The 17479-nt window shown below is 32.5% G+C and overlaps 2 protein-coding genes and 1 long non-coding RNA gene across 5 annotated transcripts; 2 read left to right on the forward strand and 1 right to left on the reverse strand.

Annotated features, from left to right (window-relative positions):
- Positions 1-252: 252 nt before the first annotated feature.
- LOC105196010 (palmitoyltransferase ZDHHC16A) lies at positions 253-3199 on the forward strand. Of its 2 annotated transcripts, XM_011161718.3 has the most exons (6): positions 253-299; positions 526-673; positions 1169-1478; positions 1621-1811; positions 1893-2203; positions 2684-3199. In XM_011161718.3, the coding sequence occupies exons 1-6, from the start codon at positions 253-255 to the stop codon at positions 2772-2774; spliced, it is 1098 nt and encodes a 365-aa protein (XP_011160020.1). In that variant the 3' UTR covers positions 2775-3199. The 2 variants fall into 2 exon arrangements, with proteins under 2 accessions (XP_011160020.1, XP_011160021.1); XM_011161719.3 differs by lacking the exon at positions 253-299 and having other exon boundaries at positions 1162-1478.
- Positions 2552-17373, reverse strand: LOC105196044 (serine proteinase stubble). The gene is made up of 6 exons (XM_026133448.2): positions 17168-17373; positions 5105-5965; positions 4351-4627; positions 3787-4034; positions 3189-3556; positions 2552-2896 (listed from the first exon to the last, which is right to left on the reverse strand). Exons 1-5 carry the CDS (start codon positions 17232-17234, stop codon positions 3216-3218), a joined length of 1794 nt encoding a protein of 597 aa, XP_025989233.2. The 5' UTR covers positions 17235-17373; the 3' UTR covers positions 2552-2896; positions 3189-3215.
- Positions 6363-9512, forward strand: LOC105196009. Of its 2 annotated transcripts, XR_005576097.1 has the most exons (9): positions 6363-6715; positions 6955-7015; positions 7200-7246; positions 7443-7503; positions 7693-7743; positions 8052-8186; positions 8569-8620; positions 8960-9047; positions 9236-9512. It is a non-coding gene; the product is annotated as an uncharacterized LOC105196009 (long non-coding RNA). The 2 variants fall into 2 exon arrangements; XR_005576096.1 differs by having other exon boundaries at positions 6363-7015.
- Positions 17374-17479: the final 106 nt, after the last annotated feature.

Raw genomic sequence — 17479 nt, forward strand, 5'->3', positions numbered from 1 at the left:
CGCATTTCCACTTCCACTCTGCTCTGAATTGTTTTTTGAAAACAAATATGGCGGGCAAGGCTCCACCTGTCGATCGATCGAGGTTATCGTTTCTTGCCGCAGCAGTAATTATCAGTTACAACATCTTATCAGATGTCTTATCAAGGTATGCAAAGTGCAACGTGACGACGAGCGAACGCGTGTACGTGAGAACCAATTCTGATATGCTGGAATTATGAGTATATTTGAGTGGACTCGAGGGCAGAAGCGAAAATGGCAAAGATACAGTGGTCCTTGGCGAAGGCGCCAAGTGTTCTTCGGTAAATCAATAAATTTTTCTATCGTTTGAACTTAATATTTATTCGGCCATCTGTTAAGCTTTATTTTTTATCACGCACCAAGTTTATTTTATTTTTACCTTTGCTACTTCTGTTTATGTCAATACTGCGTTAAACATTACTGAATTTCAACTCATTTGCTGCCTTTATACTACAATTTTGTATGGATCTAATAAGTACGACGAAATGATTCGATTTGTATTTTAAGGATTAGTTTAAAACAGAGGTGGCGACGACTCCAAATTGTCTTCAAATCCCTGTTCTACAATGACTTCTTGAATTGGAGTTACGCCTGTGATATACTTATGGAACCCATGTTCTGGTTTGTCGAGAACTTTACTTCCTTTTTGGGTCCGGTAAGATTTTGGATATTAATCATATCATATCACAATTTCATATGCTTCCATAACACAATTCTTATATGCTTTTAAAATTAAAGATTTTATTTTATGTTCATGCAAAGTTAACTTTGTGGAATTGACTTGGTTAAGCTGAAAAATCAATACTAGAATTTTAATACTTGAAAACTGATTTTTGTGATGATGAACCATCAAGCCCTTAAAAGGAGATTAGGTTGATATATTTTAATTGATTGAAAGATTGTTTATTTTATTTGGTGACTGAAAGATATTAGAGATTTTTTTATTATGGTTACATTTTGTTGTCTTAGCATTAAAGTATTGTTTTTCTTTTGCAATTACTACATTTTATTTAGATGCAATAACAAATGATATTTGAGCATGATATATTTATTAGACTGCATGACTAATATTTCATAGAATGTTTCACTTTGTTCATAAGCCAAGCTTCATGATATTCACAATATATTTACTAAGTACTGCAGCCCACAGGTGTTCGTGATAATGGTGAGCCTGCTAACTGTCAGCATTGTATACATTGCGTACTACGTGGGCCTACCCTGGTGGTGGGAACGGAGTCCACTGATGACGATAATCTTATTGCTAGTTGGAAACTGGTTGCTGGTTAATGTCTGCTTTCATTATTATATGGGCGTAACTGTGCCAGCAGGCAATCCACCACAGGGAGGCCTTATTCCAGAGGCTGTGAGCATCTGCAAGAAGTGCATCAAGCCAAAACCACCCAGAACACATCATTGTTCTGTCTGTAACAAGTGTATTCTCAAGATGGATCATCATTGTCGTATCCTTTGCATATTTTATAAATTAATCTTGCATATCCAACTAATATTCAATCACTCGTAATTACTTAGTGTTATTTCAACGAGAATTTAAGATCGTTTTCTGCAACATGCTGTGATAAGTCTTCCTTAATTAATGTACAGCTTGGTTAAACAATTGTGTCGGCCATTACAATCATCGGCACTTTTTCATGTATATGGTTTACACCGTAGTTGGTGTTACGTTCATTATGATATTCGGCGTGCAACTCGCCTATGAGGACTTCTTTTCTGATCAAGAACCGGAATTGGACGGTCATCCAGTGCGCCTCAATAATTCGGAAATAATTCCACTGGTATGTTAGCTCATTGACAAACACACGTGTTAACTGCCAATTGTTTTTGTAAAATAATTAACATGCGTTTGATTGATACAGACGGAATCGTTGGATCACTTAAGTAAGGAGGAGCTGGCAGAAATAGCAAGACAAGCGGCGGAAACTGAGGCCAAAGAATGGCGACACAGATTAATAATTTTTGCGGGTCTGATATGTGTCGCCACATTTGCAGCACTGGGTGCCCTAGCCTGGTGGCACGCAGGTCTCATTAGCCGAGGAGAGACTAGCATCGAGGCACATATCAATAATGCGGAGTTGAAGAAGCATCGAGCTCAAAATAAGTTTTATCAGAATCCTTACGATTTCGGGCCAAGAGAAAACTGGAGATTGTTCTTAGGAACAAAAAATAGGTATTAGAAATTTTAAACACTTTAAATAGCTTCTGTTGAATTTAACTTCCCATTAAAATATAATTATAATGAATTATTAATGAAAATTTAATTAAACGAGAAAAGCAATAAACACATTTATGAACAATAAGATCACATACATATCAAACCAAAAAATATAATTAAAAAGTTAAACTTTGCAAAATTAATTGAATTTTACGCATTATTTAATATGTTAATTATATTTGCTTTTGAGATGCTCGTATTCTTTCAATCTTAAAATAATAATGTAATTTTGATTTAAAAAGGTAATAGAAAAATAATAATTAAGATGGAACTGGAAATTTTGTTTAACATGTGTATATATTTATATTAACACTTAAATATATTATTATTTTTGCATTATTGTTATAAAAAGATTCCAACATTATTTTCCTCTTATATTATAGTCTAATGTTATAATTATATCTTTATAATGTATTTAAATATTTGTTGTTGCAGGAGCTGGTGGTATATTTTATTTCCATCGATCCATGGCCCTTACGGCGATGGACTTACATGGCGAACTATTCATGATAGCAAAATCTCTTGATTTTTCTTTAAAGTTCTGAAGTTTTACGTCAGTCTAACATTTTATAATTCATTTTATAATTCATGTCTTCTTGTGAATTCTCTTACGTTCCAATATTCTAGTCAGAATCACAGACTGTTCAACTGCAATACAATTCAATTACATAGTTAATTGAAGTAGTATATATACAATTAACCATTTGCAATAATTCTCTCAATAGGCAATAATTAGAACAAGTCAACTTTTTTGAAAAATTACAAAATTATTCTAACATTGGAAATTAATGTCATGTAACAAAATGATGAATAGAGAAAAATTTGCAAATGAATTTTTTAATCCTTAATTAATTTGACTGGCTGGTTATTTAATAATTAACTAAAGACTAATTGTAACACTTGATTTATCCAAGTACAATTTAATAAATGTTTTTTATACTTTTCGTAAAAGTCGAATAAATTGCGATTATTGTCCTTGCGGCCAGACATGCTCTTCGATCCATGGGAGATAGTGGGACACTTTAGTATAAATACCAGGGATTTCGGATACGGCGCAGCCTATACCGAAGCTGGTGATACCCATTACTTGGTAGATACAAGGTTTATCAGGATATAGTATTTGCAGAGGACCACCGGAATCTCCTTGACAAGAGTCTTTGCTCCAGTCGCTGATAGAATCGCCAGCACAAAGCATATTCAATGTGATGCCGTGTGGAACTTGTACAGAATTGTTGTATTTTGTTGAACATAACGAATTTTCTATCAGATCCAATTTAACCTTTTGCAATTCATCGCTTATTTCTCCATCTAAAATCATAATTTAATTTAATTTAATTGGTACTTTTTTACAATCTTTAACCTTTATAATAAATGGCTTTGCATATATTAAGACAAATCCTTTGGTACAAATTCTTAATGAATGTAAAATCCTTGGACATCTCTAAATTTTCAAATTGGTTTAATTTTACAATTCTTTCTTTGAATTCTGTAATTCTGTAAAGTTTAAATTTTTGCAAAAAAAATTACCAATTACTTACAAAATTCAGTGATACCCCAGCCGCTAATCCAAGCTTCTTCAGGCACGGTATCGTGTTGTTGAAACAGACACGCAGGTCGTATGGATGAATCAAACGTGACATCGTTCATTAGTTGTATCAGAGCTATGTCGGCATATAATATGGGTGGTTTGTAATCTGGATGTCTTGTAATATTTTTAATAGCAACCCTCATGCCTATCTGATCTGTTAAGTTGTGAATACCTATTCTTGCGTGAGTTGGACCGCCACTACAAGAAGATATATTGGAAAGAATTAACTTTATTAGTTATCCCATAAATAACTGCAAATCGAATTTTTAGATTTTATTAGATCTATAATTTTTCTAACGTGTTTGTACAAATCTATTGAATTTCTAAAATTTTATAACTTTTTTTAATATAGAACATGTGTCAGATAGAAGAAACATTCCGGAATTAGTTTTAAGGATATTTTCTTATTTTAAGATTTTTATCTGATGTATTTTTGTATTCAATAAGATCACTGACAGATGAAAAATAAAAAAAAAAAATTTTTAAGTGATTTAAAGAAATAATAGAAGCGTACTTTGGCCCATGAGTGCAATGCGCAGCGGAAAGTATCCAAGTATGTGAAATCAGCGTGCCACCGCACATCAGAATGAACTTGTCAGAATTGAATCTACCCAGAGCGACCATGTGAGGAAACTCGCCTCTCCGAGCCGGGACGCCACCAACCACCGTGATTCCGACGGTACTTAAACTGTATTTAGTCTCGCATGTACTGATATTGTTCAAAAATTCAAACTCATGCTCAAATGATTCCGTGGTATTGCCCACAATTTCGTCCACATATTCGTCACACTCTGAAATTTATTTTATAAATATTACAATTTATGTTGAATACATTACAATTTATGTTGATACATAGATCAAGAAAAAAGTATGAAATCGGTAAAATATTTCGAAAACAGGGATGTAGCTGAGAAAAAAGTGTTTTGTACTAAAATTTTAAGGTTTCAACAAATACATTAAATGGCAAGAAACCCATTTGGCGATGAACCCGAACGCAAGTATGAAATAATCCTCAAAGTCAATTTTAAATGAAAATTTCCATTGTTTATTCAGTATTCTTGTATAATTAAAAATAAATCATTTATTAGAGATAAACAGGCTTGGCCCATTACATTTTACAAACGTGTGCTTGAATTCTTACACATTTAGATTTTTATATTTTTTACAATACCATTATGTTACTACTATATTATTTTATTATTATTATTATATATATTAAATTTTTTAATTTTACAAGTTCTTCAAATAAACAGTCGCATTTTACTTACTAAGTTCTGATATTCTTCTCACTGTCCTAATGTTACTGGATGATAGATCATCCGACGATGATGAGGGTGAGATTGAAAAAGTTTCAGGAGTAGAATTATCAAGTGTTGTAAAATTGTTATTAAGTGATATTGATGTATTAAACATTGCTTTATGTAAAATTGGAGAAGTTTCAAGAGTAGAATTATCAGATGTAAAATTGTTATTAAGTGATACTGATGTATTAAACATTGCTTTACGTAAAATTGGAGAAGTTTCAAGAGTAGAGGTATGAGATGTAAAATTATTATCAAGTGGAACAGATGTATTAACTGGTAGATATGAGCTTGGAGGAGTATTAGGAGTAGAATAAGTGTAAGATGTAAAATTATTATTAAGTGGTATTGATGTGTTAAATATTGGTGTATTAGATACTAATGTAGGTGTCGATGTATAATAATATGGTCGTGGTGCGTAAGGTTCCTGTACCACAGGTCTTGGTAAACTGTGTAAAGGATTTCTATTACTATTACTGTTATAAAAAAAATTATAATTACTATGAGGAAAGACTATATCGGAAGTTTGGGATACAAAGCCATTCGACAAAACTAAAGGATTCCTATTACTATTACGAAAATGATCATAGTTAGGAAAAACTTTATTGGAAGCCTGTGATGTAAAACCATTTGACAAGGACGAAGGATTAGGTAAATCGATAATTCGATAATTATCAGGGAGGACTACAGTGAAAGGTTCTGATGGAAAACCGTTGGGCAAGAATAAATTTCTATTTTGGTTGCCATTTGATGGTTGCAAGAAAAGAACGTTCAATATATTCGAACTACGTTGAACTCTGCCCGAGTTCTTCTTCGAAGAGCCATTATCTAAAAAATATACAAAAAATGTATACATGCTAGTAGTCGTAAAAAGAAATAAATATTTCCGTAAATGTATGTATAATGCACAGTTAGATAAATTAATATCTAATACTTTTTTAATTGAATTTTAATTAAATTAAATTAATGCTTTATTAAAAATTTAGTTACGTTAATTAACTAATACACATTCTTTCATAAGCTTGTGGTTAAAATTTAGCATAGCATTTGCTAAATGTGTTGGTAATATGTTTATCATCGTGAATGATAAATTTGCTTATTTTAGCGTAATAACCATCATAAAACACAAGTGCGTATTAATTGTTGTTCGATATTGTTGTTTGGAAAATTCATAAACGTGAATTTAAGAGTGGCGCGTAGTGTGGTGTCGACCTTGCCACGTGAAGTTGCCCGCGCGGGGAGATCTACAGCCAACGTAATTGCATTCGCGTAATTCTTCTCAGAACGCAGCGGACGCGGGACGGACCGGCTCCGGAACGAGTGGCATCGCACATCATTTAATTCGTAAGTATAAAACATAAATGTAACGTCATAATTCGTTTGAACGCGTATGTCTCAATACTTGTTCGAATAAAGATCCACGACGCGGTCAAGTTGTTGTGCGCCGCGTTAATTGCGGTGCGCGAAGTTGGCCGCGCGGGATAGGAGCCCTTTTCGCCATACTAATTGCGTTCCTCTCTCATTTGCAGAACATATCGACCAAGAGTCGGATTGATACGGGGGATGGATGTCTAATTAGTAAGTGGAACCTTTACCACCGCTACATCATAATTATTTGGTCAACTGAAAATGTACGGCAAAAACGGTGCCGCGCCGAGCGCCGCGGCGTTACATGTATATGCAATACAAATATGCAGTGGCGCGCATCGTCGTATCGCCGCCGCGGCGCGGCGCGCGGCGTCACTTTTGGCGCGTGAAGTTGGCCGCGCGAGAAACGAAACCACTTCACGTTAATTGCATTCGCGTATCTTTTCCAGAACGCAACGGACGCGGGACGGACCGGCGTCGGAACGAGTGGCATCACACATCATTTAATTGGTAAGTATAACACGTATAAACCTTTCATCATAATTCGTTCGAACGCGTACCTCTCAGTACTCGTTCGAGCGATTACGACGCGAAGCGTTGCTGCGCGTCGCTGCGTCAGTATGACGCGCGAATTTCACAGCTCGGAAGAGGAACCCCTTCCGCCATATTAACTGCGTTCTTTCTCTAATTGCAGAGTGTGACAATCGGTTCCGGGATGGATGTCGTCGCGATGTCTAACTAGTAAGCGAAACCTTAATGCTACATTGTAATTATTTGGTTACGTCAAAAGCGATGCCGCGCCGACGTCGCGGCGTTATTGTATATGCAATACAGGTATGCAGCGACGCGCATCGCCGCCGTGGCACGGCGCGGCGTCACTTTTGACGCGTAAGAAACGAAGCCGCTTCACGCCATATCAATCGCGTATTTTTTCCAGAACGCGGCGAACGCGAGATGGACCGGCTTCGGAACGAGTGGCATCGCGCCTCATTTAACTGGTAAGTATAACACGTATAAACCTAGCGTCATAATTGGTTTGAACGCGTCACTTAAATTCTCAATATCCATTCGAGCAATGATCCACGACACTGCTATGGTAATAGCTCTGTCGCGCACTGCGTCAATCGTGGCGTACGATAAAAGGAAATCCTTTCGCCATTTTAATTGCGTTCCTTTTTCATTCGCAGAAAATAGCAAACCCGAGACAGGTCAGTTCTGGAACGGATATGTCTACTGCGGTATGTAAAACCTACATTAACGTACGTTACACCGTAAAATTTTACCAGTCGGAAATGTATAATATAAAATATTTTTAAATATTTTAATTTATAATAATTTAAATTATATAAATATTAGATTCTTTCTCATTAATGTGTATAAAAATTGTTAGTTGAAAAAGTAAATTTATTAAGATAATTATAAGATAAATAATTTTATTCTTTGATTAAATCTGTCAAAATTATGAATAGATTGCACGCAAAAAATATTCTTTAATAATTATTTATTTAAAACATTATTTTTATTTATGTATTTGTTTGTGTTATAGATTGTTGTATATTCTACAACTAATATGCATCGTGTGCAAACACTGACAAATTATGAGGAAGTGATAAAAGTTTGGAAACTCAAAAAGCGAAGGAGATCTAGAAAAGGGATCAAGTATCGGTGAGACAACTTTGCGGTAAGTATTGTTGGTTATCTACATATCCCCCCCCTCTTACACACACACACACACACACACACACACACACACACACACACACACACACACACACAATTAATCATTTTTTTAATTGTCGGGCCATTTTATTTTGATAATCTAAAAATAATGATTAGAGAAAAAAAATGAATCTGTAACTTTGTAGAAGTTTATTCTAATGCAGATTTTTTTGAAAATAATATAATTATAATTATAAAATAATATATAATTAGCATAATTATTTTTATAGTTATTTAATTAAAAGGTAATTAAAAATTATTCCTGTGTATGAATTATTTTATAAATCATTGACCACTTAAATTGGCGCGCTATTTAATTTGGATCTTACTTTTGTATGTTCCAGAATCATCGTAGTTACGTGCTTGATAACTCCATTAATTGTTACGCATCGGTCGGTAAGTAACAATAAGTAACAAAGAGCTTTATTAGTAAAGTAATGGAAAAATGTATGTGAAAAATGTATTATATAAATATGCTTGAATATCAGAGTCATCATTGTATTACAAATAAGTACAAGACCTCATGAATCCATTATCTTAAATTGATTAGATATGAAGAATTGTGACGGATATTTCAGCTTATATATTTAAAGTTCTTTTCAGATAACGTAAAACTATATTAGAAAATGTGTAATTTTAAAAGTAGGATTAAAAGTTTAATGTGTGCGTAAGAATTAGTACTTTTAAAGTTGATTATTTTAAAAACTACGTTAATTTGAATATTTTGTGTTACAGTATTATCGTGAAAAACCAGCAACCCTGATGTTCTGAGAGGAGGTGGAGGTCTGGGAGAGGCATCAGGCCCCAGCGGAGCAACGTTGAGGTAAATATAATTTTTTATTTATATAAAATTTATAGTCTTACTTTCTCTTATTTAATTTTATCCTAATAAATTAAAAAAACTTAAAGAAAGAATATACAATAACAAAGAATTTATATACAACTTTATTTTTAAATATTGATTATTTTGAGCACAATGTTAATTATCTTTCATATGTTTGTGTGTTACAGTATCATCGCAGCTTCGTGGCTGAATAACTCCGCTCGTTGCGCATCGGATCGGTAAGTTAAAAATTATTTTTCTTTATTAGAAACAAGCGCGCGCTACGCATCTGTTTTGTCTAGTTATTTAAATATTATAAATAAATAAAAATATTGTTCTACCTTGTAAGGACAGGGAATATCTTTACAAAAGTATTTATAATAACGTACATTATAACTAAGTGTATTTTAGAAATAATGCATTATTATATAATATATAATTAAATTTTATTATAAAGTGCCACTTTTAACATGAAGTTTTAAAGCTTATTTATCTAATTGATTAAATTTGCTTCATAAAAAATAAAACACATTAATGTGAGATCGTATTCCGCATTTTGTTAAAATTTTATCAATGTATTAATAAAATTTCTCGTCAGTTCAGATTTCAATTAATATTTATTTTTAATATAATAGATATTACAAATCATAATTTAAAAAAAAACCAAAATTATAAAGTACATATCTTTAGTGCAAAATCATAAAAATCTAAGTATGTGGCTTAATAATATCACACAATTGCTATAAAATCTATTTATTCTTGTTGAATTTTACATCACGTTCTTTGAACTCCTTGTATGATGTTTGATGAGATTTGGTTCGAGTGATGACAAATCAATCAAGATAAAACTAAAGAATTTATAAAGTATTAATTAATATGTTTTACGGTGTTGGAACAAATTTTGTCAACTTATAGATTAATAATTACACTTAAAAATTACAAAAATAATTATTATATAGAATTATAAATATAATTATATAAACATAAGTTTTAAATATAGTTACAAATTAATGTGTGATTAACAATTGATAATTATTTTTTTAATGAATAATTTATTTATTTTTCTATAACTAATTAAATCATTCATGATTATTATTATCGTTAAGTTTTAATCGATCACTTTTATTAAAAGAAAAAAATTAATTAATTATGCACACCGTCGACAATTAATTTTAATAATTAATTATTATTAATTATGGTTACATATATTTTAAATTGTTAGTAGATTATTTCAGTTAATAAATGAATTAATCGATTAATGTTAAACATTGCAATACAAGTATTTTAAAGAATGAGAAATAATATCAGAATAAGAACATCATATGAAGTTTTAAATGCATCATGAGTTTTTGTGTGCCTGTTTTCTCAAAGGCTCGCGTTAATGACTAAGTTGTTCTCTTAAAATATCAAAACCGTATAATATCTAGAATATTTAATAGAAAGCGTATTTATACTTCTAAAATATTATTACAATATGATGGTTTGGAAACAGAAATATAAAGATATTGGTTTAATATTTTGATACAAAACAAATAGCGTTGACGACTATAGTTAAAAAATTACGATATATCAAGTAATAAGCAAAAAACAACAATACACGAAGAAACATCTAAACTAAGAATCAACACAAATTGCACATTTCAGATTTTTAATTAGCGCTATTTTTCTTACCAATCTGCGCACTGTCACAGTGATAATCGGCACTTGGATTGCTTACAGAAAAATAAGCTAAGAAAAAAGGTCAAGTTGAAAATCGGCCATAACGTGGAAATTTATGCCAAAGCCTGATATAAAACAAATATAAAAATTTAAAAAGAAAAGAAGAATAATTTAGTATATTGCGTAATTGATAAAAAAAAAACAGCGATTGCGCACTCGATACATTAAGAAGTTATTCAACTGTCATACTTTTCCAAAATTAATTTCTTTCACGTACACCCAAGGACTTTGATTCTGTCCATGGGGAAATTTTTCAAACTGAGAAGTCACCACTTTCTACATACTCGCAGTTCATGATTAATGAAACAATTAAAGCTTATTGGTTGTTACGTTAATCATGAACTGTAAGTATGTAAAAAGATAGCGACTTCTCAGTTTGGAAAATTTCTCCATGGACAGAATCAAAGTCCTTGGGTGTACATTTTTCATGGAAAGTGTAAAAAGCATTGCAAATCTTAACGTTGGAGCTCTACCCATCTAGTCGATATTGATAAATCATTATTTCGCGAATCGCGTAACAAGCAATGTCTCTCACACGTGCCAAGAAGAAGATGCTCATAGCGATATAAAAAGCTTCTTTAATGCTGATTCTTTTTTTATTTTTTAGGTATAATCTTTTTTTTCAACTTTTCATATACTGGGAGAAAATTATTAAGATCTAATAAATATTCATTCGAAAAATACTAATGAAATATTTATTAAATGTAAATATATATTTATTTAGTAAAAAAACCATTAATTAAATTTAAGTTTTACTTTTTCTACTACAATAAATATTTATATACTATAAGTAAATATTTTATTACAAATATTGGATTAAATATTTATTAAAATTTAGGAAGTTTTTTACTCAGCGTAGTAAATGTAAGGGACATTGTAATTCGTTCAGAAATTAATTTTCGCGTTTGACAGAGCACCTGTGCAATTACGGGGTACGATTCGGTATCGGAGATCGTTGCAATGTACACTCTGACTTCTCGTTACGTTATCGGTTCAATGAGAGAATGACCCATTGCGCTTAGCATTTAACCGGCCGATCAGCTGGATTAACCACGATTTGTGAGCATATCACGGGTTGACAACAGCACCCCAGAAAGTGCGTCTCCTTTAAGTGACTTGCTGCCTGCGACTATGGCTTGTAAGACACAAGTGTCGTATGAATCGTGGTTAAAAAAGCTCAGTCGACGTTAGACGTGCGTTAAACGTGATACAAAAAGCAGAACGCATTCGCAACGATTTCACTATCGATCCCGTATCCAACGCGTCCAAATTGCAAATTAGTTATTTTGTTAATCGCGCAATAAACAATGTTTTCTGCCCCGAGAAGAAACTTGCAGCGCTACAAAATAATTTTTTAATACAGAAATTTTGTTTATCTTTATGTATAATTTTTTGTTTATTTCAAGTTTTCGTAATAAATGCACTAGACATTGTGATTCGTTCAGAAAATAATTTTTGCGTTTGATTGAACACATCTGAAAGTACGGGGTACGATTCGGTATGGGAGACCGTTTCAATGTGCACTTTGCCTTTCGTCACGTTATCGGTTCAATGAGACCATCTCCCATTGCACTTAGCGTTTAACCGGCCGATCAGCTGGATTAACCACGATTTGTGAGCATATCACGGGTTGACAAAAGCACCCCAGAAAGTGCGTCTCCTTTAAGTGACTTGCTGCCTGCGACTATGGCTTGTAAGATACAAGTGTCGTATGAATCGTGGTTAAAAAAGCTCAGTCGACGTTAGACGTGCGTTAAACGTGATACAAAAAGCAGAACGCATTCGCAACGATTTCACTATCGATCCCGTATCCAACGCGTCCAAATTGCAAATTAGTTATTTTGTTAATCGCGCAATAAACAATGTTTTCTGCCCCGAGAAGAAACTTGCAGCGCTACAAAATAATTTTTTAATACAGAAATTTTGTTTATCTTTATGTATAATTCTTTTTCCATTTCAAGTTTTCGTAATAAATGCACTAGACATTGTGATTCGTTCAGAAAATAATTTTTGCGTTTGATTGAACACATCTGAAAGTACGGGGTACGATTCGGTATGGGAGACCGTTTCAATGTGCACTTTGCCTTTCGTCACGTTATCGGTTCAATGAGACCATCTCCCATTGCACTTAGCGTTTAACCGGCCGATCAGCTGGATTAACCACGATTTGTGAGCATATCACGGGTTGACAAAAGCACCCCAGAAAGTGCGTCTCCTTTAAGTGACTTGCTGCCTGCGACTATGGCTTGTAAGATACAAGTGTCGTATGAATCGTGGTTAAAAAAGCTCAGTCGACGTTAGACGTGCGTTAAACGTGATACAAAAAGCAGAACGCATTCGCAACGATTTCACTATCGATCCCGTATCCAACGCGTCCAAATTGCAAATTAGTTATTTTGTTAATCGCGCAATAAACAATGTTTTCTGCCCCGAGAAGAAACTTGCAGCGCTACAAAATAATTTTTTAATACAGAAATTTTGTTTATCTTTATGTATAATTCTTTTTCCATTTCAAGTTTTCGTAATAAATGCACTAGACATTGTGATTCGTTCAGAAAATAATTTTTGCGTTTGATTGAACACATCTGAAAGTACGGGGTACGATTCGGTATGGGAGACCGTTTCAATGTGCACTTTGCCTTTCGTCACGTTATCGGTTCAATGAGACCATCTCCCATTGCACTTAGCGTTTAACCGGCCGATCAGCTGGATTAACCACGATTTGTGAGCATATCACGGGTTGACAAAAGCACCCCAGAAAGTGCGTCTCCTTTAAGTGACTTGCTGCCTGCGACTATGGCTTGTAAGATACAAGTGTCGTATGAATCGTGGTTAAAAAAGCTCAGTCGACGTTAGACGTGCGTTAAACGTGATACAAAAAGCAGAATGCATTCGCAACGATCTCACTATCAATCCCGCATCCATCACGTCCAAATTGCTGCTTCGTTATTTCTTTAATCGCGTATCAAGCAATGTCTGTTACACGTGCCACGAAAAAGTTGCTTTAGATCTTAAGTTCATGGGTAGTGTCGGAAGTTTGCCGTTGGCGTATTAAAGAATGCTATTTGAAGCTTTGTTGTTGCAATAAGAACTCGAATGTGAAGCATATAAAAAAGTGAGGAGTGATAAATTTTTCGATGATGCATTGCGTGGACAATAGAAAGCCGACCCTTCTGTAATGAATTAAAGTATGATTTTATTAAAATTTGCTATAGAAATCACTGAAAATCGAAGAAGCTGTAATATAAAACCGATGATCGTAAAACTATTTTCGTCTGATTGATAGAAGTGTCATTAAATATATTTTTAGTGTTTGTGCATATAATTTTCTCATCAAATAAAGCTATTATTTCAACGACACAGGAAAGTAAGATTTTGAAAATATATTTTTGGAAATAGTTGAGAGTGATCTTTTTGTCACACATCGTATAAGAGAATCAATTTAAAATTATGATTTTAAAGTTCATAGTAAAAAATTAAAATTCAGTAATGTAAATATAGATATCATTACTGCCTGGTAAAAACAGCAATATTGATAGAAAGAACATACAAGAGAATTGTTGGTAATTAGATTTTAAGTATATTTGTGAAACTTTTATTTTAAGTTGCTAAGAATTTGGAAATTCCACGCTCAAATGTTAAAAGAAATTTTACATATTTATTGGAAATTGTACTTTGTGCGCAATCGGTTTTTAGAATATATTATTAAACTTATACACAAATTTATTTTGACATTCATTCGATATCTATATTTATTGTTTAATATAACTTGATTTATTTTTTAATTAATAACTTGAGTTATCTTTATTATGAATATTAATAATAGTAATAGTGAATAAAAATTGCACTATAAAAATTGTGTTTATTAAGTTTTTTTTTATTGTGTTTGTTGACCATCAATTTATCTGATTTGGGCACACATATAACTTTGAGATTGTAATTTAATCTTATATAAAGTTTTATTTACTTTATCATATATCGTTGTATTAATATGTCATAATCATGCATATATCTAATTGTAAATACTCTTTTTTTATTTAAACATCTGGTGTTTTATATTCTTATAGGCTAGAAATATGAATAGCTGATCTGGTTACATTTCCAGATATTATACAGTTTAAGTACTTGGGAGACCAGACTTCTATACTGATAACATGAAATTCTGAGGAAATAAGTAATTGACTTTAAAAATTATATTTTAAGTATTAATTATATCATTAAATATGATTTTTTGTAATTTTCTGTCTTTAGAATACACACACCTCTATGATGAATGTATAAAAAAATTTTAATTTTTTAAAATGCAATCTTATTTGATTCGTTATTTCTCGAACTATCTAGTTGACATATAGCCAAAATAGATTTGGCCAAAATCAACAAAAGGTAACACCAATCTGGCAGGAAGAAAAAAAGTAATCTATTAAAGATGGTGGATACTGGTAAAAAATTATAATTTGCATAAATACATATATGTATGTAAGTACACGGCTTTTCCCATACTGAGAGAAGTGTTTGGTGAAATCAATCAAAATTTGGTAAAATAGTTTTCAAATGAATTTTATAGATAAACTAGACAAAACAGGCGCGCTACGCGCGCGTTACAAATCTTCTAATATTACATAATTTTATACAAATTACAAATTGAATATTACACTATTAATCCTTCAATACATACAGTCAAAATACGCGATCTCCGCGATAACGTACTACAAACGTTTACGAAGTCTGTATGAGAACCAATCAGCACATCGAAAGCTACAACAATAAACTTAATCAAGTATCGAGAAATCAAGTATCGATACAATGCACTTTTTCAGATAGAAATTTCTGATTTCAATGTTGTACAAATGTTTTGTGGAGAATCAAGGAGATTAAAGGGAATATTGAAAATAGAGTTTGGTAATAGCTCTGCCAAATGATGGGTGAAATAAAATTAAATAATTAAATATTTGATTAATAATAATAAAAAATAGTTTTATTTTTCTAAATTTTTTGTAAACATTACTAAATTGGATAGTACGTATTACGCAATAAATGTCTTCTAATCCTATTTTGGTATTGCGTGTTACTTTGTGGATCATTTTCACATCCACGGCAGTAATCGGATGAACTGGACCAGTCGTGAATGAACGATTATGAATGTGAAAACGATCGAGAATATAAACGCGATGACATACCATTGGACATTGCGTCATCATTGGAAGGCATTTATTGCGCGTACTGTATTTGCTAAATGTTTAGAAAAATAAAATTATTTTTGGTAATATTAATTAAATGTTTAATTGGCATTATTTCATTCAACATTTAGTGGCTATTACAAACTCTTTTCCTCAGTAGACCCGAATAATTTTTTGAAGGAAATACTGATTGTGAGTACCCAATCGTACGCGATCGATTCGGAAATGTCGTGTAAAGCATCATCGCGCAATCGTAATTATATTTTCGCGAGTGAGTGAGTGGAACGAATTCCGAAAGCATCTGACATGAGAGGAAGAAGAACAAGCTTACGAGACAACCTTGGGGTGAGTAATGTTTGCAATATATAGAATGTATAACGTCTATATATGTATCTAACCAATCTCAATGGTGTGTTACAGATATTCCTCGGTGTGCGAATCGACGAGAGGATCGAAGCCAACGTCTTTTGTTATTGACGTAAATATATATAAATTATTTAAATATTTATTATACATATTTTGTAAATCTTTTACAAATATTGTGTGTTGCCTGGATAAATGTTCGAAATTTTTTAAATATGACCAATGATAATTAATATTTAAAGAAATGATACATAATATGCGTTTCACTTAACGCTCACCAAGTTTGCACAGTAAGTATTATTTATCCTTATTTATTCGATAAACAACAAGAAAGAAATGATTTCAAAAACATTGCGTGCGTTTAGAACTGTATCATTAAATAGAACACGCCTATAAAAACGTATCATGTAAGAATGAGTTATAGAGGGCGTGTCCCACTCAATGTTCTTGAAAGCATTTTCTTGTTTATCAAGTATTAAACAAAGACAAATAAGTAATGTTCGGGAACATTGCAAGCGTTACATGAAACGCGTTTACGGTTTTCTTTCGTCTTTCATCGCGCCTATAGTTTCCTTTTCATTCAATAATAACTTATTAATATTATGAATGAAAAGGAAAATGTTTTATTGCGTGTTATTGTGTGTTACTGCAATATTTGATACTCCATTTGACGTCAAATAACGTCTTAATGATAACGTCTTCAATTTCAATAAGACATTGAAATGTCATTTGACTCTACCTGCTAAAAATCACCACAACAGTAACACAATAACGATATTTAATAACGTAAAATAATCTAATTGTCCTGACGATGAATAACACTTGAAATAATTATGAACAGTAATTCAAAATTTTTTCTACCTGTCGATTGAACGGAGGTCACATAAAAAATTAGAAAGATTGAAACCAGAACGGGACGAAAATCCATTTTTGAAAGAAACGTGGAAGTTGCACGAAGGAGAGCTGGTATTTGATATCAACGTATTCAATGATAACGACGAAGGTAAACTGCGACGATTAATGCCGATGTAAGCACCGTCTGCCTCTCCTAAGACCAAAGCACAGACTTTTGCGTAACGCACAAGTGAATTAACCAATCAGATCCTTTATTTCTATCTTAAGGAAATTCCTATAAGGAAAATGCATTTTTAGTGAGCGATTTTCTTGTGTATT

This window comes from Solenopsis invicta, chromosome 12, assembly GCF_016802725.1.
Source record: "Solenopsis invicta isolate M01_SB chromosome 12, UNIL_Sinv_3.0, whole genome shotgun sequence".
Lineage (NCBI taxonomy): Eukaryota > Metazoa > Arthropoda > Insecta > Hymenoptera > Formicidae > Solenopsis > Solenopsis invicta.